Below are 23,744 nucleotides of genomic sequence, written 5' to 3'. Positions count from 1 at the left end.
TTGATCTTGATAACATAAAATGTACAATCGACTTTGCAGACAGAATTTTTAAGAACTGCTGTTTTTGAAATCATAATTATTCAAATAAACTAAGTTTTAAAATTCTTTCCGTGCTAGTTGTTAAAATACAATCATTTCCGAAAGAGGTGACTCTGTAAATTCAACTAAATATTAAATGTATGGTTTTGGATCATGATATCTTAAAATGTACAAATGACTTAGCGATATAAAATTTTTAAAACTACTGCATCATGTTATATTTTTGGTTCTACAAGGATAACACAACAGTAAGTCCAAATTTTCCAAAAGTTTATGTTTGCATTAAATATGTGTTAGAATATCATATCAGTGTTTTAATTTATTAAAAGCTTGTAAATATTTAAGTCAAATTGTATATATTTTATTTTTCTCTCAAGATTAGTTATGTAAACTACTTAATTGGGAATGCATACCAAAGGGACCGTTTCTGATGCTGTATACTCTTAATTAATAAAAATGCTTATTTATATTATTAGTTTTTTTTTTCTTTTAAATTTAGAGATACTTGTATATTTATGAAATTCGAATAAAATTATTATTTCTGAATATTCGGTGTTTTTATTCACTTTTTATGAAAGAAAAAAGCATAACTCTGCATTGAAAATTATTAACTGTTAAGCTTGTAGATAAAAATATTATGTGGATCACTTATCAAACTGCAAAAATGCAGCTACAGACTTGAAATTTTAATCACTGAAAAGGTAATTTTTGCTTATGAATTTAACAAACATTTTTTTTTTCTTTTTAAAATTTCCATATATGTTTTAAGTTTGCAATTTTAAGTGCTTATGTGTAGGTTTTCTTACTTTTTTGCTTTATGTTACTACATTTTGTTTTGTAGCTCAACAGCTATGAAATTTGGAAGCTTGAAATTACAAAGGCATGTAGAAAAAAAAATCAAGATTTGATTACAAGTTTGAGAAAAAAATCAACTGTAAAACTTTTAATAAAAACTCCTTGAGTTTAAAAAAAAAAACCGAACTTTTTTTAAAAAAGAAAAAAAAACATCCCACCTTGGTTTGGTTTTTAAAAAAAAGATTTCATTGGGCTTTTCAGTTAAAAAAAAGGGCTTTTTTGAAGAGGATTTCAAATTCCCGAGGGCTGAATGAGGGTGCAGGATTTACTCCTAGCATAAAAGTTATATGTTTGATCACTATCACTTTTTGTTGGATGAATGCAACAAATTTTCGAGAAGTTTTATATTGCTATGATATTATTTTTACTTCTTAATGACACTTATTGTTATGTAGAAATTTAAAATAATTCAATTAAAACATATTTGCATTAACACAGATTTAGTAATCATTTTGCTCAGTTACCATTGTAACTATGATATCATTTGTTATATACCATTTATATATGATACTATTTGTTTGATATAATGTTACCATTGTAACTATCTTCTCTTCAGAATGAACAAGAGAATGTTTATTTCAATTTGAATTCTATCAAAAAGATTTATCACTCAAACTGCATGCATAAGTTTTCTCTCTAGTATGAAGAATATAGTGTTTATTTAAAAAATATTTCATTGAGAAAGATTTATTTCACACACTGCATGTATGAGGTTTCATTTCAGTATGAACATAAGAGTGTTTATTTAAATTATATTTTCATTTAAAAGATCGATTGCGTACACTACATGAATAAGGCTTCTCTGCAGTGTGAACTAGATAGTGTTTTTTTAAATTAGCATTCTGTGAAAAAGTTCTATCACACACACTACATAAATAAGGCTTTTCTCCAGTATGAATAACCGAGTGAACCTTTAAATTAGGTTTTTTTGAGAAAGCTATATTACACACAATGCATGCATATTTCTCTCTGGAATGAATAACAATTTGTTGCATCAATTTATATTTTTTTGAGAAAGTTTTATCGCAAACACTGCATGAATATGGTTTCTCTCCAGTATGAAGAAGGGTGTGTAGCTTTAAATTAGTTTTTCTTTTATTAATGTTTTATTACACGCACTGCATAAATAAAGTTTCTTTCTGATTTGAACATGACAGTGTTCTTCTAAACTAGATTTTTGTGTTGAAGATTCATCAGACACACTGTGTGAATAAGGATTCTCTCTAATATGAACAACAGAGTGTTGGTGTAAATTAGATTTTCGGAAGAAAGTTTTATCGCAAGCACTGCATGAATAAGGATTTTCTCCAGTATGAAGAGACGTGTGTAGCTTTAAATTATTTTTTTTTATGGAAGCTTTATTACACACACTGCATGAATAAAGTTTCTTCCTAATTTGAACATGTCAGTGTTCTAAACTAGATTCTTGTGTAAGAAATTGATCAGGCTCACTGTGTGAATAAGGATTCGCTCTAATATGAACAACAGAGTGTTGGTTTAAATTAAACTTTCGGAAGAAAGTTTTATCACATACACTGCATGTAAAAGGCTTCTCTCCAATATGAATAACCAAGTGTAGCTTTTAATTATATTTTTTTTGAGAAAGTTTTATTGCACACAATGCACTCTCCAGTATGAACAAGATGGTGTTTTTTTTAATGAGTTTTCTGGCCGAAAGATTGATCACACTGACTGCATAAATTAGGTTTTTCTCCTGTATGAATAATCGAATGTTATTTTAAAACAAGCCCCCTTAATATTGACCCATAATATTCAAATTAAACCACATATTATATTACGAGATACTAGTGTACCCCACCAAAGGAAATAAGTATAGGCTTAATAGGGGCCCCACAATGTGCTCCTATAGGTTACTATGTATGTATATTTACAATAGCGTTAAAATGAGGAAATTCGAAGTCAATATTATGAATTACAATTAGGACCTATATCTACCCTTTATATTGACCCATAATATTTAAAGTGGACCATGTATTATATTACCATATACTAGTGTACCCCGCCTGAGGAAATAATTATAGGCTTAATAGGGGGCCCGCAATGTGGCCTTATAGGTTACTATGTATGTATTATATACAGTAGCGTTAAAAAGAGGAAATTCGAAGTCAATATTATGAATTACAACATGGCCATATATCAGCCCTTAATATTGACCCATAATATTTAAATTAGACCACGTATTATATTACCAAGTAATAGTGTTCCTTTAAAGAAGAAATAATTATAAGCTTAATAGGAGGCTCACAATGTGGCTTTATAAGTTACTATGTATGTCTATATACAATAGCGTTAAAATGAGGAAATTCGCAGTCAATATTCTGTTTTACAACATGGGTCGTATCTCACCTTGATATAGTCCCATAATATTCAAATTGGACCAGTTATGTTAACTTGTACTATAGTACAAGTTAACTAATATAGTAGTATAACCCAGCTGATGAAATAATTATAGGCTTAATAGTGGGCCCACAATGTGGCCTTATAGGTTACTATGTATGTATATATACTGTAGGGGCTGTTGGTTGCGACAGCTATGGGCGCTGCTTTGCATCAGCGGATCGAGAAAGAGTGGCAACCACTTAGTTTTTATTCAAAAAAGCTTGCACCATCTCAAAGAAAGTACAGTGCTTACGACAGAGAGCTCTTGTCTGCGTACATGGCAGTCAAATACTTTCGGCATATGGTTGAGGGTCGGCCATTTACTATCAACACTGACCACAAGCCGCTTATATATGCCTTTAAACAAAAGGAAGATAAGTGTTCGCCAAGACAATCACGTCATTTGGATTTTATCGGCCAATTCACTTCGGATATTCAGCATGTAAAGGGAATAGATGACGTGGTGGCAGATGCGCTGTCCAGAGTAAACATTGCTACCATAGAAACACCTTCCCGCATCAATTTTCAAGAAACGGCTAACAACCAAAAAGGTGACCAGGAACTAGCCGAAATTTTAGCTCAAACTGGTAACTCGTCTTTGGTACTTCAACCATTCGTAATAGGTGATCCTGGTGTGGAGCTGTTTTGTGATGTATCTACCTAACGGAGTCGACCATTCGTACCCGAAGTGAACAGAAAAAAAGTTTTTTCCAACCTGCATTCTATTTCACATCCAGGTATTAAAGCTACTATGGATGGGTGATCGTGTAAAGCTAAGGGTGGTGGCGCTAGTGGTAAAATTGCTCTTTCAAGACTTCCGGGTTACTGCTTCCGATATATTTTTACGCCGCAGATTGAAAAAACGCGCCATCATATAATTGTATCATATCATTTGCAGTATTTCACATGTACCGAGTTCTTTCAGCACATGTTCCGTTAATCTTCAGCATTATCATATTAATATTATAATCATTAGAATATTTTCTAATTAGGCTAACTTAAAAAGATATTTTTAAAGATATTTTTGGTGAAATTTTATTCAAATGTAGCCAAATAAGGGATAAAATACAAAACATAGCAAACCTTAAGAATGATTCACTATGAGATATTAACTTTCCAAAATTTTTTTTGGCCTTACGACCTCTGAGAATCAATACATTTCTGAAAGCTCTTATAAATGGTACAATTATGCTTAGATTTGAATCCAAATTACAATAACAAAACTGCATAGAATATTAGGCTTGTTCACACATCGCCTCGTAGTCATAACATAAGCGGAGGGATACACCGGAAATTTTCTAAATTTCTTCCGGTTTAAGGACGCTTGTTATTGTTTACATTAGACCACCCATCCATAAGGTTGGTGGAAGAGCGATATGTTTGGCCTGGGTTAAAAAAAGATCTTAGGACATGGGCTCAGCAATGCTTAGCTTGCCAACGTTCTAAGGTGACACGTCACACGCAGTGCAAGCTTGGTGCATTTGTTCCACCAAATGCCAGGTTCGAGCACGTACACATCGACATCGTAGGTCCCTTGCTGCCATCAGAAGGTTTTCGCTATTGTCTAACTTGTGTCGATCGTTTTTCCAAGTGGCCAGAAGCTTACCCTCTCGCAGATATAACAGCCAAATCTGTTGCTGAGACTTTCTATGCTGGATAGATTGCTAGGTTTGGAATACCGCTACGAATCACAACAGACCAGGGAACACAATTCGAAGCTTCACTGTTTGATGTCCTGACTAAGTTCCTGCCCAGATAGCAATATAAGGTTTTTTTCACCCAACAAAAACCTTTTCATGTAAACCTAAAAAGGGTTTTTTACACGGTTTACATGTAAACCTTCTAACCTTAAAACGAGGTCTGCGACAATCTGCTCTATTCCACGCACATTACCCTAATCCAAAACCTTGGAAAACAACCTTCTACCTAACAACCTTAAAACGAGGTTGTCTTAGGGTTTTCAAGTGAAAATAAAAACCTTGAATAACGCTAGTTCTAAGATGAAAATCATCCTAAATCTACATAATTATAAGGTTTCCGTTTGCAGCGCTTCGTATGCTCAGCTAAAATCTACCTTGTCATTGACAATGCAATTTAATACTATTGCTAGTGTACGTCAGCTAAAACGTCATTCCGAACGAGATGTCATCTCTCCCACGATTGTGTGACGGCGCGTTTAGAGATTTACAAGTTAAAATATTTTATTTGACGATTTGATTAATGAAAACACAAACTAAATAGAACATATGTAATACTTAAAGAGGGTCTGTATATTTTCGTCTTTCTTATTCGGAAATTTATGCGGTGTGAGAAGTTTTAATGAGTGCAAAAATGTTCAGTTTTTTGTATATCAAAGAAAATTAACATGAAATATCTTCTTTTGTCAAAATAAATAAATTCAACTGATTATTTATCTCTTACTTAATATGTATGATATGATAAATGTAGGAAACTTAATGATAACAAAATATTTTTTTAAAAGAAATCGTTTAATGAATGTAGAAGCTCTAAACATATTTTTTTTAACACACAACAACAAATAAATATTATGATTATCATAACAATTAGTATATGACAAGTGTATTAGTACAAATCAGACATGCCATAATTATATTAGGTATTTTGTTATATAAAAATATTATCTGTATAATAACCATTAGTGAATAATACAAAACAGATACACCATAATTAAATCAACTATTTCGTCAATACATAAACAAATGATATTATAGGTATAATAACCACCAGTGAATATACAATGTATTTAACATGAAGGAATTAGCGAAACAATCCTCATTAAAATAAATTACTTCCTCGTCAGATATTCTCCTTTCTCTGAAAAATAAGAGGAAATTTTTGTGAGCATACTTGCGTATATTGAATGAAATTTTATGCATATACACATGAATTGTATGTACGTACATAGACACAAACGTATATTGTACCTACAGGAATGCATGCATACATTATTTGTATACAGGTGCATATACACGTATAAATAAAAATACATGCATACACACGCAGTATATAATTATATTTATGTGGTCACTTTAAATATCGTTGTATGAATAACATTGTTATTAGACACTACATGCATATAGTACATGCACACGTGAGTACATTGTATGTCATATGAACGTGGAATGAATAAATTATTTGTTGAAAACAAAAAGCAGACCACTCTGAAATTTTTTTGATCTAATGATCGGTTGTTTTTGTTGGTCTATGTCGCACTAACGATGAACAATGGGCTATTGGTGTAGAGTTGGGAAACATTCCTGAGGATGGTATGAAGACATGTCAACACAATTTTGATCCTCTGCAGAGGGGATGGATCTCCTGCTTGACGACATGCGAGTGAAATCGAGATCCTAATGGTTGAAAAGTTTAATTAGGATAGATACCGCACACCTTTGGTTCCTTTGTAGGTTGATCAAAGTGATCACCCATCCACACACTGACCGTAGCCAGTGATCCTTGACTTCGGTGTTCTACTGGGAACCGTGTCTTAAAGTTCACTCTACTGCGAGATGATCCAATGATCGGATATTTACGTTCTTGAACTCAATCTTAAGGGTTCAAAGGATCTCAAATATGTTAATTAATTAATGCAAACCATATTTTATGTTATTAAATTAGACAAAAATAAAACGTACCTTCTCTGAAAAACATACCTTTTCTCGACGGATGCACATTTCTGTCCCACAAAATATAGGGCGTAGCCGAATTCTGGGAAATATGGTAATAATAGGTTGGTCAAAAGAGCCGTCCAACGGGTATTCGCAATCTGAAATAAATCGTCCCAACAGTGAGGTCTGAGTCCAAAGCTTAGACTCTTTAATGTTAATTTGACTTTTTGAGTATTTCACCATGTCTTGAGAACTTTTAAAACGAATTAAAATAATTTTGCATACAAACATAAATTTTGTTTATCCAAAGATAATTCTTTGCAAAATATAACTTTTAGTAAATATTTACTTTTTTTAAATTTTATTTTATAATAGCCAAAAAATTTTGGATTATTAAAGTATAGAATTTTTAATGACATTTTAAAGAAGGAAATTTTAAATCGCAAAATACAACATTTGAGTAGAATGGATCGAATAGTTCCTGAAAAATTGAATTTTGAAAAAGTCACATTTTCAAGAGCTATTCGATTGATTTCGTTCAAATGTTGCGCTTTGCCATTTAAAATTGTTTAACCAAATTCAAATTTTTTTTAGACTATCATTGAATAAAATAATAAAAAAATATTATTTTGACTAAAATTTATATTTTGCATGGAATTAGCTTTGGACAAACGAATTTTTTAATTGAGTGCAAAAAAATTTTCAATTCATTTAAGATGCTCTCAAGATGTGGTCTCATACGTAAAAAATATTAACATTAAGGGATACAAACTTTGAACCGCTCTTCTGACTATAACTATTGGGACTATTTTTTTCCAGATTACGGCCACCCCTATAATTTGAGAATCAAAAACCCAAGAAACACCATAAAAAAGGCATGTTTGTTCAGAGAAAGTATGTTTTTGTGTCTGATTTCGTAACTTAAAATATCGTGGGCACTAAGTAATTAGCATATATGTCATCCTCTCGAACCTTTAAGATTGAGTCCTTGAATGTGAAGATACGATCATTAGATGAAAACTTATTTAGAATGGTCCATTTATTTTTTGTGTATCGTGCATACGTATATATACTTTAAGTAGTACATATAAGTATGCATAATCTTATGTACGTTAATTCACATATATGTAGATACACACATACTTTATATGAATATATAATGTATATATGTATCTATGTAAATGTGGGTATATTTGCACGCCCGTACGTATATACACAATTTATATATGTTCAATATATGTACGCATATATTCATGCGCTATGCAATAACGATGTATGCACTTATGTATAAACAGGGCACCAAAAAGGGAAAATCCTGAAAATATTTTATCTATTGATCGGATTTTAATGTACATACTACTAATCGATCTTATTGGTTTGAATGTCTAACTTTATGAGGGATTCAGTTCCTAGACCCTAGAACAGGAGAAGCACCTGCCATCTGCAAAATATGGTATCAACAGTTTATGAAGGAAAGCGGTGGAAAGTTTGAATCACTTAATGTTAAAATTCCTTTTTGCAAATTTCGTATTGTATAACTTTTAAAGCAAATCAAAAATTTAAAATTTGAATGAAATCAATTGAAATCGATTTCTGAAGAATTCTTCAGAAATCGAATTTTCTATAAATAGCTTTTTTTTAGAATTTGATTATGGAAAAAAATTTCTATATTTTGCAATGCAAAGTGTTTTCGACAATTAGTAAATAAAATAAAAAATAATATTTATTTAAAGTTATTTTTTGCATAGAATTATCTTTGGATCAACGAATATTATAATAGTGTGCAAAAACTTCATGATTCGCTTAAAAAAGCTCGTCAAATATAGCGAAATACTCAAAAAGCTTTGTTAACATTAAGAGATCCAAACATTCAATCGCTCTCCTGCCTAAACAACTTTGGCAATATTTTCAGGCTGGAAAACTTTTAAAATATTGACTACCTTCTATATTTTTAGGATCAAGAATTCAAATCCATCGGAGAAAAAAAATGGTTTTTTTTTTATGCCATCTGGTTTTGTAACTTAAAATATCGTTTGTATAAATTAATTAGCATGTACAAGATTATGTCCTCGAACAAAAAAAAAATTGAGACTCAAGACGTAAACCATTTACGTATTAGATTGAAAGTTATTTAAGACGAGTAATTTTGTTTCGCACCATACATAAATATGAAGTCGAATCAATAGATAAACTACATTCAAGTTCCGAAAATTTTGTGGTAGAAGCAATCCATCAATTAGCACAATCGATCACGTTATCTTCCATGTTGAACCCGAACTATCGCCTAATACAAACTGAACCAGGGTGTCCTAGTACCGGTCACAAAAATTTTAATGGCTATTATTCGAAACTTGACAGCATTCGACGATTTTTGATCAATTATAGAGATCAAATTTCTCAAATGAATTCCAATTTCAAAATGAATCACAATTATTCCTATAAGCAATCAATTTTACTTATGGTGATTAGAAAACGAATAAAACATATATTATCCTGTCTTGAAATTAAAAGTGCTTAAGCTAATCGGAAAGTTACCGAAATTACAAATACAATCTTCTAGCCATGGATACACTCGAAAGTGGGTTAAGAAAATATTATAAATGCTACGTTTGGAAAAAATCAGATTCAAATTATAGTAATACACAGTTTCTATTTTAAAATCCTGATAAGTAGTCTGGAGCCTCATAAAACTTTTTAATGTGGATAAATCTTCAATTTCTGAAATATTATTTTATTTGTTGGGCTATATTTTGGTATTAATGTAAATCTAACTAACGTTAGTGCTAATTTCCATTTTTTATAATAACGATAAATGTATTGTCAATGCCGATACTTGAATCTATCGGCAACTCATACATCAAAAAAAAAAAAAAAAAAATTAAGGTAAAATAGTAATAACAGTAATAAATGAAAGTATTGATAATTAAATTTAAATTATAGTTTCAGTGCTTACTTGAAACTTACTGAATTTAAGAAGGAAGCATAATAACCATTTAATATCCTTTGGATAAGGCCGTTCCGAGCATAAATTTAAGTTTCAAATTCTTAAGTTAATATTAATTGATAATCTTAAAAAAACAAATAACAATGCGTAAATTAAATACTTAATAAGACAAATGAAATGCAATTAAACAGTGTACCTACTTCTTACATCAACTAAAGGGAAACATCTTAAACTTGGATCTTGGAAGAATAAAGCAGAATATCATTAAGAAACTTCAATTTTAAACTTAAATCAACCAAGTTAAACTCCAAGATTGTAAATGATCAGTAGCCGTAATATTAGTGCAAATTTGTGCATGACGTAAGCAGCAGATTTTAAGACAACATTTTGAGAGTGAGAAGAATCAGGGGTTTACAATAATTTTCAAAAGTTAAATTTAAAGACATTATTTTTTTTTCATTTTCTTTTATTTTTATTACTATTTTTAATTGAATAAGAATATCGAAGTTTGAACATTAAGCATTGCCTCAAAGTTTCGGCACAATAAGGCTAATAGAAGTTTTTCTAGTTTTTAAAAGAACTTCGTTTAAAATTTTATTTATTGCTTTTCCATTTTAATTTTATGTATTCTAGACGTATATTTGTTTGATAATTCAAATAAGACGTTAAGAGAAAGAGAACAGATTTAAAATACCATGTTCCGATTTTTTGAACGACTTAATTAAAATTTAATTAAACAGACTTTTAGCCTCCCCCCCCCCCTTTAGAAAGACTTATTCTTCTTTATATTAGTTCCTTTTACATTTTTTTTATTTTCAACAGTGTTTTGCCGATAATGTAACGAAAAAATTCTTGACACGCAAAAACTGCTGCAAAATTTCAGGAATGGTTGAACATTTACATACCTGCTAACTTATAAACTTTTTGAGAAAATCTTTTACAGCAGTGACAAAATTTAAATTAGGAGGTATAAAAGATTTACATCCTTTTAAAATATGTAATTTCACCTGAAAATATGCAAAATTTGAGCATAGTCGGTTGAATAGTTTCTGAGAAATCGAATTTTAAATATATACAGGAACAATTCGATAGATTTAGCTCGATTTTTTTTTGTGTTTAATTTCGTAACTTAAATAATCGCCTGCACTAATTAATGAGATTACCCCTTCGAAAAATTAAGATTGAGTTATAAAACGTAAAAATTCAATCATTAGATCAAAATCTATTCAGAGTGATCTGTCTCATATTTTGCACACTATACATCGAGTTCTGTGAACAAAATGTTCCTAAATTCACTCCAAAGATATGATGAAAAAAACTGCGAGTCTAGGTTTTGAATCCTCCCAGTTTTAGAGCGAGTACCAGCCTGTCTAGGAAATAAATGCGGTTGGTGCACAATGCTGATTTTATTTTCACCATCACTCCTCGTTAGTCATAAATCGTGGAGTCTTAATATCGATGACCCCCTAGCTCACAAGAGACAGTTGTGCGAGTTTTTTCTGTATATAAATATTTTAAATAAAATTTATCTTCGCGGATATTTTATTGCTATACCATAACTAGGTTTGCAATAAGGTAAAATGAATGAGAGAAGGCCAGACACTTTAAAGGAGCCGCAACGCATAGGACCCCTAAAGCCAAATTCGAGAAAAAAGTAAAATTTGTAAAAAAATATTGAAGAGTCAATTTTAAACTCCAGATAAAAAAAAATTTGAATTTTATTTATTTTTTAATGAGATTGTTTGAATGAAAAGTTTCTAAAAATGAACTATTACTTATGCTTGTGCAGGGCCGGATTAAGACCTCTTGAGGCCCTAAGCACTGAAAATATTTTGGTGCCCCCCTCTAACAATTAGAAATACATCTGCTATTAAGTCACGTGTTAATTCTAAATATAAAATCAAAATTTTTTTTAAAAGAAAATATTTATTTAAATAAAAAAAATTAAAATATGATCAATTGAAAACTTTTCAATTAATATAAAAAAAACTTCTGTTTGTGCACATGCACCATGTGCAAAAAAGCAAACACTTTGACATATGATCGAAAGTTTGAACTTTTATATACTAAGACTCAAAATACTTTAGAAAAACAGACACATCTTTTTCTAAAAAAAGCATAACTTTTTTTTTAAATGTTCGAATTCTTGACTCTCGAAATATATAGCCATACCACTAGAATTTTTTTAAATGAACTAAAAAATTTTAGCGCACAATAATAAAATTCATTTTCCTAAAAATAGTTCCTTGTCAAAAATAATTTTTAAGAAGCATTAATTATTTTATATTATTTTATTTAAGAGAATAGACGAAAGAACTTTAAATTGAAAATTTAACAAATGTCATTTTAAATGACAAAATATAAAATATAATGTGTATTAAATCAGTCAAATTCAACTGAATTATTCAATTTTAAAAAAGTTATATATTTAACATTTAATTTCTCAAGAACTATTCGACAGATTTCTTTCAAATTTTGTATTTTACCATTTACATTTATGTTCTTTAAAATTATATAAAAATTTTTACATTTTTAAATTGAAAATTTTTCCGACTATTAATAATAAATAATTTAAAAAAAAACTATTTTTGTCGGGAAAATATTTTTAGGTAAATGAATTTTATTATTAGGTATAAAATTTTTTCAATTCGTTTCAGAAGTTCTCGAGACATTGCGAAATGCGTGAAAACTGAAATTAAATAATGGAGCCCAAACTTTCAACCTAAAAAAGAACTTTTGGGACCTTAATTTCCTTATTGCGAATATCATCCATATTTTGAGGGACAAATATCCAAATTTAACAATAACATACATATAGATATGTATATATATAGGTAGAGGAAGCACGTTTGCCTGACTTAAAAAAATATCTTCTGCACCATCTAATTAGCATATTTTAAGATTGGCCCTTAAACCATTTAGATTGAGATCTAGAACCTAAGTTAAAATCCGATCACTAAATCAAGAGTTATTCAGGTTTTTTACTTTTTTTATTTTACGCACTGTATGTAATACAACATACTTTTACAAATAATAATGCTTTTCATTATTTCTTTTTCCTTATTAAACCTAATATATTAATAATGATTGGAAGAGAAATGAGGGGAAAAAAATTGTGATGAGTAAATTTATAAATGCAACAATTATCATAAATGATCCTATAAAATCTGGATTAAAAATAATAAGTGAACTTATTTTATAATAACAACTCACTCTAGATTGCATCTGTGGAAAACAGAACTAATTACCTAATAAAATTATTACTATTTTGTTTAATATTTTGGACATTCTCTTAATTAGGTAGCCTGTCAAAGGTACAGAAGAGTTTAGGAGCAATAAATAACTAACAATTAAATCTTAATTTGACTAGTAAAAAAATGACTTTTTAGAAAAAATAATAGAAATCACTTAAAACTACTCCATTAAACCTGTACATAAAAATGTCATAAGTGATAGCAGTAACTTTGGTCTGAAAAAGCTGTCTCAGTAAATAAACACTCTGTCCTCAATAAGTAAATAAATGCAAAAACAAAATACTTTAAATTACTATAAATTCAATTATCAGATTTTCGTTTACAAATTTTGAACATTCGTGTTTTTATAATACAAAACAAAAACATAAATAGAGCAACAATGAATAGTAATATAAAAACTAAACTTAATTAATAATCAGTAGAACATAACAAACCATCATTTTTAATTTATTCACTTTTTTTTTCTTTTGGTGTATGTTAACGATATTTTTTATTCCTGTATGCATACGCGTACATAATACCACATAAGTTTTATAGAAAATAATTTTAGGTTTGGAAAAATACAATCCTTAGAAACATAAACAGAGGTATTGTATGTAATTTTATTGAACCAACATTTATCTTAAACCAACCGAAATCTACTTTGCCTACTCAAATTTTATGTACTAAATATTTCACATATTCTTTACAACATTTAAAGACAAATTCATAAAATAAATCGAAATAAAATTTGTGTATTGTTACTTGAAATTTTTATTTAAAATCGAATAAATATTTAAATTATAACGTCATAGAATAAAATTTATTTCAATAAGATCAATTATTTAAAACAATTTAATTACTTCTTAAAACTTATAATACGGCATCCCCTCCTAAGAAATATGTCACATTGTATTTTTAACAAAAACTTGAAATTTTTTTTTATTACTTTTGAGTATTATTCTGTAATAGAATGCTTAAAATGTAAAAAAAATTATATAATTTTTAAAAATTGTAATTTTATTCCTTCATTTAGGTTTAATTAATTTTTTATAATTAAAATATTATAATGCTTTAGAAAAATTAAACTCTTTACTTATATTTATTTAGACATAATCAATATTGATCGATAAATAATAATTATTGATAAAATTATTTGAGGGGTTTAGCTACTACCTGAAGCAATATAAGCTGTACACTATTACAGCATGCTTTCAAAAGCAAGAATAATGTTGATATAATGTTTATATTTAGAATAATGTTTCAGTACAATAAACTTTTTCTGTGCATTCACGTATAATTTTACCATTTTTTTTTTCCTTTCATGAAATTTATTTTTTTTCTTCTCATATTTCCGTAAAAATATCATAATAATTTTTAGAGTCACAAACAATAGTTTTATTTGTTCCTTATAAACTTTATATACAAGAAATGACTTTGTAAAAATAAGGAAAAACTACCGATACTATAATTTCAATAGCCTATTGCAATATTAACTATTTTAAAGATTAAAATGATAAAATTTAATTACGAATTGCAAATAAACTTTTAAGTTTTTAAGAAAAGATGGTTAGTTATTTTACATATTATACATTAAATGTTACATTATATGTTAAAATAACCAACTTTGAAATACCTTCTACTAGATCTTAGTACACATTTTAACACAAAAAAAGAAGAAAAAGAACTTTTGAATTTAAAATTTCGGTACAGGCGCAAAGATGATAAAAGAAAAATTTTGAAAATAAATATTTTCGAAGTGGAGAAACATCAAAGTTAATCATTTTAACAAGGCTATTTATCAAACACCTGACTTTAGCTTTTCCTAAAAATAAATTAGTGATTTCGTTTGAACAAAATTAAAGTTATATTTCATTAATCTGCCTTTAAAAACCTGTTCAAAATTTAATAATTAAAATTATTTGCCCAATTCCTAGATGATTCCTCAAGTATTGTTTATAAAAACATTTTCATTTTTAATAAACATTGGGAACAAGGAAAGGGATACAATTTAAATAGAATAAATGGTTACTTACGTCAACTCTAAAATTTCTGCAAGAGTCATGTTTGTCTTTATATGATCGTTGCCCGAAATAGTCACAAAAATCAAATAGTAAAATAATCGATAAAGTTAAATAAAAATTAAACAATGCGAAAAAGTAAAATAATCTAAACACGAACCAAGTTGAAACAAAATCCTGTAAACTAAGGTGCAAAGTGTTTACCAAAATGTTTAATTTGTGTGTATATACGGGGGGGGGGTGTAAATACGGGAAATTAGTTACTGATTGTAGCTTAAATAAAGTTATTGGTTGAAAATTATGTCAATCAAGAAACTTTTCTTTTCCTAGACCTCCCACTTTCTTCAATCTTAAGCCATCATTTATTTGTATCTGTACCCCTCGAAAGGAAGACAATTTGAATTTTCTGAGATATGGCCCTTTCCTCTAAAAAAAGAAGGGGGAACGAGTCGACTATAGCAGGGCTTCTTAAACTGTGGGTCGCGACCCCCAGGGGGGTCGCGAGTCTACTGAAAGGGGGTCGCAAAGATCTGATACTTTTTAATCATTATAAATAAAATTTTAAAATTAGTATACACACTACGTACAAATATAAATACAAATAAAAATCATACAAAATACTATTGTAGTTTTATTATAACTATTTTTTGAAAAAAGTGGCAATGCAAAACTGTTATGTAGGGCCTATAAATGAAAATATGGAAGTAGCATTTAAAATAATAAATACAACGCGCTCCTCGATTTTCAACTGAACGTTCGACATTGATGTCTGGCCGCCGGCGTCAGTGTTTGCAAGATAACTTAGTGATTATAAGTACCCAGACGCCGCGTCGCCTTACAGCTTACACATACAATACGGAAGCATAATCAAGCTAGGCTAGGCGAATCGGCATATTATTTTTATAAAAGAATAATAAAAAAAATTAAATTAAAGCTTCTTTTTCGGCGTCTTTGTGATACGGTGCCTTTGTGCGCTGCATACTTTGAAAACGCCATGCGTCGGGATTGATCTGATCGTAATTTGTTGTCATTGCACTGGTAAAGATTCGAGTGTAGTTATTTTTCTGTTTGTACTTCAGTTTGGACTCAGCTTTGTCTTCGTAGTGACATGTGTGTATTTACTGTGTAATTTTCAGTTGGTGTTTTTAATTATTACGTTAAAGTTCAACTACATTTCGTTTAATTATTTATTATTATTTAACCATCATGGATAAATGGCTAATTAAAATTCCAACTAATAAGTCTGCCACGCCGTCACAACCAAGTTGCAGTGCTTCAAATCCGACTTCTAGCAAAACAAAAAAAAGAAAATATGACGAATCATATTTGCAGTATGGCTTCACATGCTCTTCTCACAACAATGAAGAACAACCAGTGTGCTTAATTTGCAAAGAAGTTTTGGCTGCAGAAAGCATGAAACCGTCAAAACTGCAACGACATTTGAATACTAAACATGCAACGTTATCAAAAAAGCCAATAGAATATTTTGAGCGTCTTTTGCAAACATCAAATATAGAAAAGAACACTTTGGAGAAGTATGTTACTTTGAATGATAAATATCTATTGGCATCGTATGAAGTTTCGTATTTGATAGCAAAAACGAAAAAGCCTTTTACTATTGGAGAGCAACTTTTACTACCTGCAGCTATAAGAATGTCTGAAATTGTTCATGGAAAACAGTATGCTGCTGAAATTAGTAAAATTCCATTATCAAATGACACTGTGTCCAAAAGAATTTCAGACATTAGCAATGATCAATTTCAACAGCTTCTTATGAGGCTTAAAGACAGCTCAAAGTTTGCAATACAACTGGACGAGTCGACAGACATTTCAAAAATGGCACAGTTGTTACTTTTTGTAAGATATATTTATGAGGGAAGCATTCATGAAGATATACTGTTTTGTCGTCCTCTGGAAGGTCATACTCGTGGAAAAGATATATATAAAAAAGTAAATGAGTTTTTTGAAAAAGAAGGATTAAATTGGAAAAATTGTGTTGGTGTGTGCACGGACGGTGCTGCAGCAATGACCGGACAAGATCTTGGTTTTACAGCATTTGTTAAAGCTGGAAATGATCATATTACATTTACACATTGTATGATTCACCGAGAGGCACTTGTTGTTAAAAAAATTGCACCAGAATTAAACACTGTGTTTTTTGATGCAGTCAAAATCATTAACTTTATTAAAAGTCGAGCACTTAATAGTCGATTGTTTAAAAATTTGTGCATTGATATGGATTCGGATTATACAAGTTTATCGCTACATGCTGAAGTTAGGTGGTTATCAAGAGGTCGAAGTTTGAAACGATTATTAACTTTAAAAGATGAAGTTCTTATATTTCTAACAGAGCAAAATTCTAATTTGGCCGATTATTTTCAAGATAATTTATGGCTTCTCAAGCTATGCTATTTGGCAGATATTCTTGATAAAATCAATGATATGAATTTATCAATGCAGGGAGTCTGCGTTAATATGTTTATGTTAAAAAATAAACTTGAGGCCTTTGTTAAAAAAATTCTTATATGGAAGAACAGAGTGGAAAGTGGATCGCTCGAAATGTTTCCATTTACTGACGAGTATATAATTAGTAACAATATTTCAAAAAAAGATACTCCTATAACAAAAATTATAGTTAATCATTTGAAGGATATGGAAGTTTACATGCATAGGTATTTTCCCAATGATATCGATACACAACAATGGATTTGCAATCCAAAGTGCCTGTGCATGAATTTTGGATAGAAATCAAATCAGAATATCCCCTACTATCGGAAATGGCAATGAACAAATTACTGCCATTTTGTACAACATATTTATGTGAATCAGCCTTTTCCACATTAACTTACATAAAATCAAAATACCGTTCAACTTTAATAAACGTTGAAAATTTATTACGATCTGCACTAACTCAAATTGAGCCTAGATTTAATTATTTGTGTAAAAATAAACAATCACATCCGTCACATTAATATTGTTTGATGTTAATAATATGTTTTTATTAAAAAAATAGTTACAAAAGTTTATTTTTTCTATTGAATATATAGATATAGTTTTATGTTTTCTTATAAAAAAATTGTTACAAAAGTTTATTTTTTCTATTGAATAAATATATATATAGTTTTATGTCATTCTATTTATTGTGTTTTATTACGACCGATATCCCGTCAACGTTTCCAATTATATATATGTGAAATGAATGTGTACGTATTCTTTAATCCTTATTTTATTTACATTGTAAAATAGTGCGATATTACATCTACATCTACGGTTAATATATATTTCATTATATGGAGGAGGGGGTCGTTTGAAATTTCCTAAGCTTGAAGGGGGTCGCTATATAAAAAAGTTTAAGAAGCCCTGGACTATAGGATGCTTAAAGATATCTGAGATGAAAGGATGTTCTCTGTCTGTAGTAAATCAATTGGTTACACTTGTCTTGTCCTTAAAGTGGTTCTTCTCAGAAAATTTAGCTTTGTATTCTAACGCATATGTTGGGGACAATCACGGTGGTCCTTTTCAAGAGTCTTTGAATTCATGAAATCGAATGCTGGCAATAAACAGCTTTTGTTGTTTTACGACGGGATTGTTTGTTACATGCAGAAAGCAAGATCAGGTTAAATTGAACCCGTTTCCCAGAAGTCTGGTGCTTATAATAAAATAACAGGAACAACAATATTTTTCCCACTCGTTTATGCAGAATGACCAATTTTTATTTTAAGAAAAAGTTAAATGGACAATGGAAATACCTTAATTAGTTATTTATTTATTTCAATCTGATGTACACACGAGCTGCAAGTAAAAATTAAAAGCAACGATTAAATTTATTTTTAGTGACAGAAATAATATTATTTTTAAAATATTTACATGTTCAAATTATCATCTTAATAAAAGTTGATGAAATTACACACATATATATATATATATATATATATATATATATATATATATATATATATATATATATTCTCATTAATAATTTTGATTGGCTCTAACTTTAATCATAATCATTAAGGATTTTCTTTATTAGTTATTAAACATATTTTTAAATTCAATTAATAAAAATATCTTTATATCTTTCTTAAATTTGCTATTTAATTTTGATTTGAAATTTTCAGAACTTTTCTTATTTTTAATTGTAATTTTTACAAATTTCGTTATAAGATGCACAAAATATAGTTTACTTGCACTAAACCCAATTCAATGATCGAAAATTTGATTTTATTGCTTGTTATTTCATATATTTGATTTTAATATTAAATTAGTTTTAATGGATACTCTTTTTAACGTATTTTTCACCGTCAACGAACATCCGATTCACATTGTGAATTTACACATCTTTTGTGCTCAACTTTTATAACATTTGTATTTATACAACACTCTAAGGAACCTGTAATTCTTTCCTTATTAAAAGACTAGCTGCTTGCATTCATATTACATAGTATATATTTTAAGTTTTAAAATCTAATTTCAACATTCGCTATATATAGATAAAAAAAAAATATATAAGTAATGCGAAGTGTGTGGTCATATTTTCGCAAATTTAACCTCTCCTCCACAAAGAAATTTCGAAAAATGATACTTAAACACAGCTCCTTTTTCTTAATTTAGTGAATAAAGAAATTATTTGACGTAAAATTTTGAAATAAATTTCTGTAACACAACCTTTACGTAATTTGATGACTTCTTTTTCCAGTTGCAATGAGAATATAATTAAAAATATAGTGTAAGCAAATATTTTTGAAAAATGTGCAGCACATAAAAACAAAAACATGCACAAAAACTGCAAACATGCATAATACTGTTTTTTTTTTCACATCAAAAATCACATATTTTGCATCATCAAATCATTGCATCAAAATGTTGTAAATAAATTTTTTTTTTACAAAAAAAATTCAAATTGACGAAGTATTAACTTTGCTACAACTGCGAAAAATATTATGTAAACATGAATCGTAGCAGTATGTTATAGAATCATTGTAATGGATAAATAAATAGATCTTTTATCGCATCGAAATTCGCTACCTAATTTAATTATAAGACCAAAAACTTTTGATACATAACATCTTTTGTTTTTTTTTCTTTTATTATGTAAAATTTCGTACTTAGAAAAGCTTGTTATCTACTCTTAAAATGGAAACTCAAAATAATAAATTTTTTAAATAATGTTTCAAAAAAAAATTAAATTATATACTCCTAACATTTAGTCAAGCTTTGTGGTGCCCCCCCTATCCCCTGGTGCCCTAAGCACGTGCTTAGTGTGCTTAATGGTTAATCCGGCCTTGTGCTTGTGTCGAGAAACCTTTAAAAGAAAGTCTTCGTATTGTACTTTCGCAGACCTTAAAAAACAATCCAAAAACATGGTCTTATGTTCGTTTATTTGCTTTCCCTTAAATGAGGTCCTTTGCAAAATATTTTCTCATTATTTATTAATATTTTCGCTGAAAAGGTTAATATTTGCTTTATTTCGTTTCCTTTGAAAAAGGTTTTCGCTTAATATTTCTGCTAATCTAATCATGACAGCAAACAAAAATGCAAAAAATAAGGTTTACAATTTGCTTGTTTTTTAACCTAAATAACAATATTTTTTAGAAAAGATTTAAAAATCATTTACTTTTCCTTTAAGGAGGAAAGGTAGGAAATTGCAATATTTTTACGTCATTGAAAAAAGATTTTTACTGCAAACCTTTTCGTGACAATGAAAATAAAGTTAAAACACAAGGTTGTCGTAAGGTTACATGCTTTCTGGGCTGGGTTCGACCCGTCATCGAACAAGCCCTTATCATCCCGCAGGAAATGGTCAAGTGGAAAGATTTCATAGACAGATGAAGAGAGCGATTAGAGCCTACAGTACAAGTCAGTGGACCAGAGTTTTACCTACCATTATTTTTGGTTTTAGAGCTGCATGGAAGGAGCACTTGCAAGCAACGACAGCGGAAAAGGTTTATGGAGCTCCGATACGATTGCCTGGAGAATTTTTATGTCCATCTACTGGTACAGCGGATCCCGCAAACTTTGTTGGAAAGCTAAAAGAGACCATGCAGGAGTTGCTGCCAGTAAAGTCCAGACATCAGGGTCATAGAGCAGTTTTTGTAAGTAAAGACCTTTCGTCGTGTAGTCATGTTTTCCTGAGGACCGATGTCCTGAAAAAAGGCCTGCAGCAACCATACGAGGGTCCATTTCAAGTGCTGAGTCGAGGGGAGAAGGTTTTTAGGATTCTAATTCATGGCCGGGAAAGCACGGTAAACGTGGATCGTCTAAAACCAGCATATGTATCCCAAGATGAACAGGACATATTTCCTAAAAGCAAATCAACTGCTATGAGCGAATCTACAGAGGAATCTATTATCCCAGAACCTGGTGACACACCAAACGAGGTTAAGACAAGACCAGGCCGTCGAGTTAAGTTTCAGGGAAAGTATCAGCAATGAGCTGGAAAAGTCTCGCTAGCGCTGGTAGGGGGCTACTGTAGAGGCTGTTGGTTGCGACAGCTCAGATAGCATGAAAAGCCGAGGTAGAAGGATCGAGGATTGGATCGAAGACCGAAGGTAGGAGGACGAACCGAAATAGTTCCTGCGCGGATGAATACCGGCGGAGGAGCATCAACCGGCGGCCAAGGCAGGGAGTGAAAAGGCTGATGTCCAGTACTTAAGCAGATGACAGTTTGCCTTCGAGAGGGGAGATCAGCTCACGACGTGATCGAGTAAAGACGTGTTTTATCTCTGCTCCGACGAGAAATGCCTTATCAGCGAACTGCTCGCGGCGGGAAGGTTCCTTCCGTCCGCAGTAATGTGCACTTTCTACTTGATTATGGTGCTGTTGAAGCTATCTTAGAGGACAGTGGATTACCAAGACCATATTTTCCACCACCGACTTACTCCACAGTAGCGTCTCACATCATGAACCTTGAGAGCAACGCACATAGCTTGGATATCTACAAAAGAATCAGGGATTTGGCTCTAGATTACAAAGATGACCCTAATAAACGGATTGAGTTTTGCTTTAGTCTTCTCCACGAGGCTTCAACTAAAGTAATAGAGGATAAAGAGCGACAAATTGCTGAACAAGTAGACATCTCAACCAGCTTAGTTGAACAGATACCCGAACCAGCACAACTTTCCGGCTGCAATGCCTCAGTTCCACCCATAGCTGAATCATCTGAAACACCAGAGACTGTACAGAAAATGGAACAATAAGAGACCCCGGTCTCTATCACGGAATTCCAATCTGACCCCCCGAGTGAACCGCCAAGAAAGAGGAAAAAGAAGAAGAAAAAGACTGACAATGATGCTAAAGACTTTATGACTACCCCGAACCAAGACTGCTCTCCTTCAGAATCTTCTGCCCAGCCGGAAATCACGACTCCTACCTCATCGGAAACGGTGCCGGTAGATCAAGACCTAGCTCCCGCCATCCCAGCGGATCCAGTTCCGGCAGACCCCGAGGAGAAAACCGCTTCGGTTGAAGCCACTCCCACCACAACTATGGACACTCCCCCCAACAAAAAGCTGAAAACCCTCATCAGAGGACTACAAGCAGATACAGATATCCCAGTCTTAGAAAGATATCTCATTGAATTTGGACTTCAACCCGAGAAAATTATTCAGCTTTGAAGAAGAAGTGGGCAGGAGCTTAGGCCCCTCCCACTTTTCCTCATCATCCAAACTGACACGCCCACCAGCAGAAATATCTTCAACATTAGTTCCATGTTGGAGAAAAATGTTACAGTTGAAGGATTCAGAGGAGGACGATTCCAAACGCAATGCCTTAGGTGCCAGAAATATGGACACACCCAGCGCAACTGCCAAGCCACCGAACCAGCCTGCATGAAATGTGCTGAAGCGCACTACACGTACCTGTGTACGAAACCCAGATCCACTCCTGCTAAATGCATAAACTGTGATGGTGAGCACCCGGCCTGTTTTTCGGGCTGCGGTGCAAGACCCAGGAAAGCGCCGAAACCAAGGAACTCTCATCCCGTGAAAGCTACCGACAAAGCCACCAGATTTTTACAGCTCTTCAAGGAGATGAAGGACGAAGAGCTTCTTAAGCTTCTTCGTTCCTTACTTCCAGAGTCCCAAAACTGATGAAGGACTCTTTTTCTCCCAGGATTTTATCTATCCTGACGTCACAGCCCACCGCTGTGAATTTCTTTTTTTATCCCATTTCTTATAGGATACATGACTAACAGATTATGACCTACTAGAAGCGATGAATCAGTTGGTGGCCCTTCGGGCCAAATACTGAGATTGAATTAATATCAAGCATCAAGCAAGCCTTCGAGAGGGTTGTTGTGCAGCGTCTGAGATTTCGTACCGATATTCCGTTTCTACCCGGTGACGCCCACCTGCAGTATGAGATGTTTACAATCAAAAGTTTAAGTTTTTAATTGTTCTTTTAATAACAACTTTTAAATGTTTTTTAATGAATAACCTGTTAATTGAAGTTTGTGAAGTTTCTTGATGGGTTGTTATCTTTTACTATTAAAGATGATGTTTCATTGCCATATAGTTTCATTTGACGTCTTACATTCCCATCACCAAAACATATACATATACAATAGCGTTAAAAATGAGGAAATTCGAAGTCAATATTATGAATTACAATAAGGACCTATATCAAC

At 31.1% G+C, this 23,744-nt stretch overlaps 2 protein-coding genes across 2 annotated transcripts; both read left to right on the top strand.

Moving 5' to 3' along the window:
* The first annotated feature begins 16,327 nt into the window (after window positions 1-16,327).
* Window positions 16,328-18,662, top strand: LOC147801234 (zinc finger BED domain-containing protein 5-like). Its single transcript, XM_087154446.1, has 2 exons — window positions 16,328-17,071; window positions 18,573-18,662. The coding sequence occupies exons 1-2, from the start codon at window positions 16,328-16,330 to the stop codon at window positions 18,660-18,662; spliced, it is 834 nt and encodes a 277-aa protein (XP_087010572.1).
* A 2,197-nt stretch (window positions 18,663-20,859) lies between these two features.
* Window positions 20,860-21,552, top strand: LOC147801233 (uncharacterized). The gene has a single exon (XM_087154445.1). The coding sequence runs from the start codon at window positions 20,860-20,862 to the stop codon at window positions 21,550-21,552; it is 693 nt and encodes a 230-aa protein (XP_087010571.1).
* The last annotated feature ends 2,192 nt before the right edge of the window (window positions 21,553-23,744 follow it).

The sequence above is a fragment of the Parasteatoda tepidariorum genome, chromosome 11 (assembly GCF_982258835.1).
Source record: "Parasteatoda tepidariorum strain Cologne lab strain chromosome 11, Ptep-v5.0, whole genome shotgun sequence".
Lineage (NCBI taxonomy): Eukaryota > Metazoa > Arthropoda > Arachnida > Araneae > Theridiidae > Parasteatoda > Parasteatoda tepidariorum.
The sequence above is the reverse complement of the archived record's forward strand: the minus strand, read 5'-3'. Positions and strand labels throughout refer to the sequence as shown.

Excerpts from the sequence above, each read along its gene's own strand:
- LOC147801234 (XM_087154446.1), top strand. The coding sequence starts at position 16,328 with ATGGATAAATGGCTAATTAAAATTCCAACTAATAAGTCTGCCACGCCG. Across the intron at positions 17,072-18,572 it reads GAAAAGATATATATAAAAAA|TGGTTCTTCTCAGAAAATTT; the intron begins GTAAATGAGTTT and ends TTGTCCTTAAAG.
- LOC147801233 (XM_087154445.1), top strand. The coding sequence starts at position 20,860 with ATGCTTTCTGGGCTGGGTTCGACCCGTCATCGAACAAGCCCTTATCAT.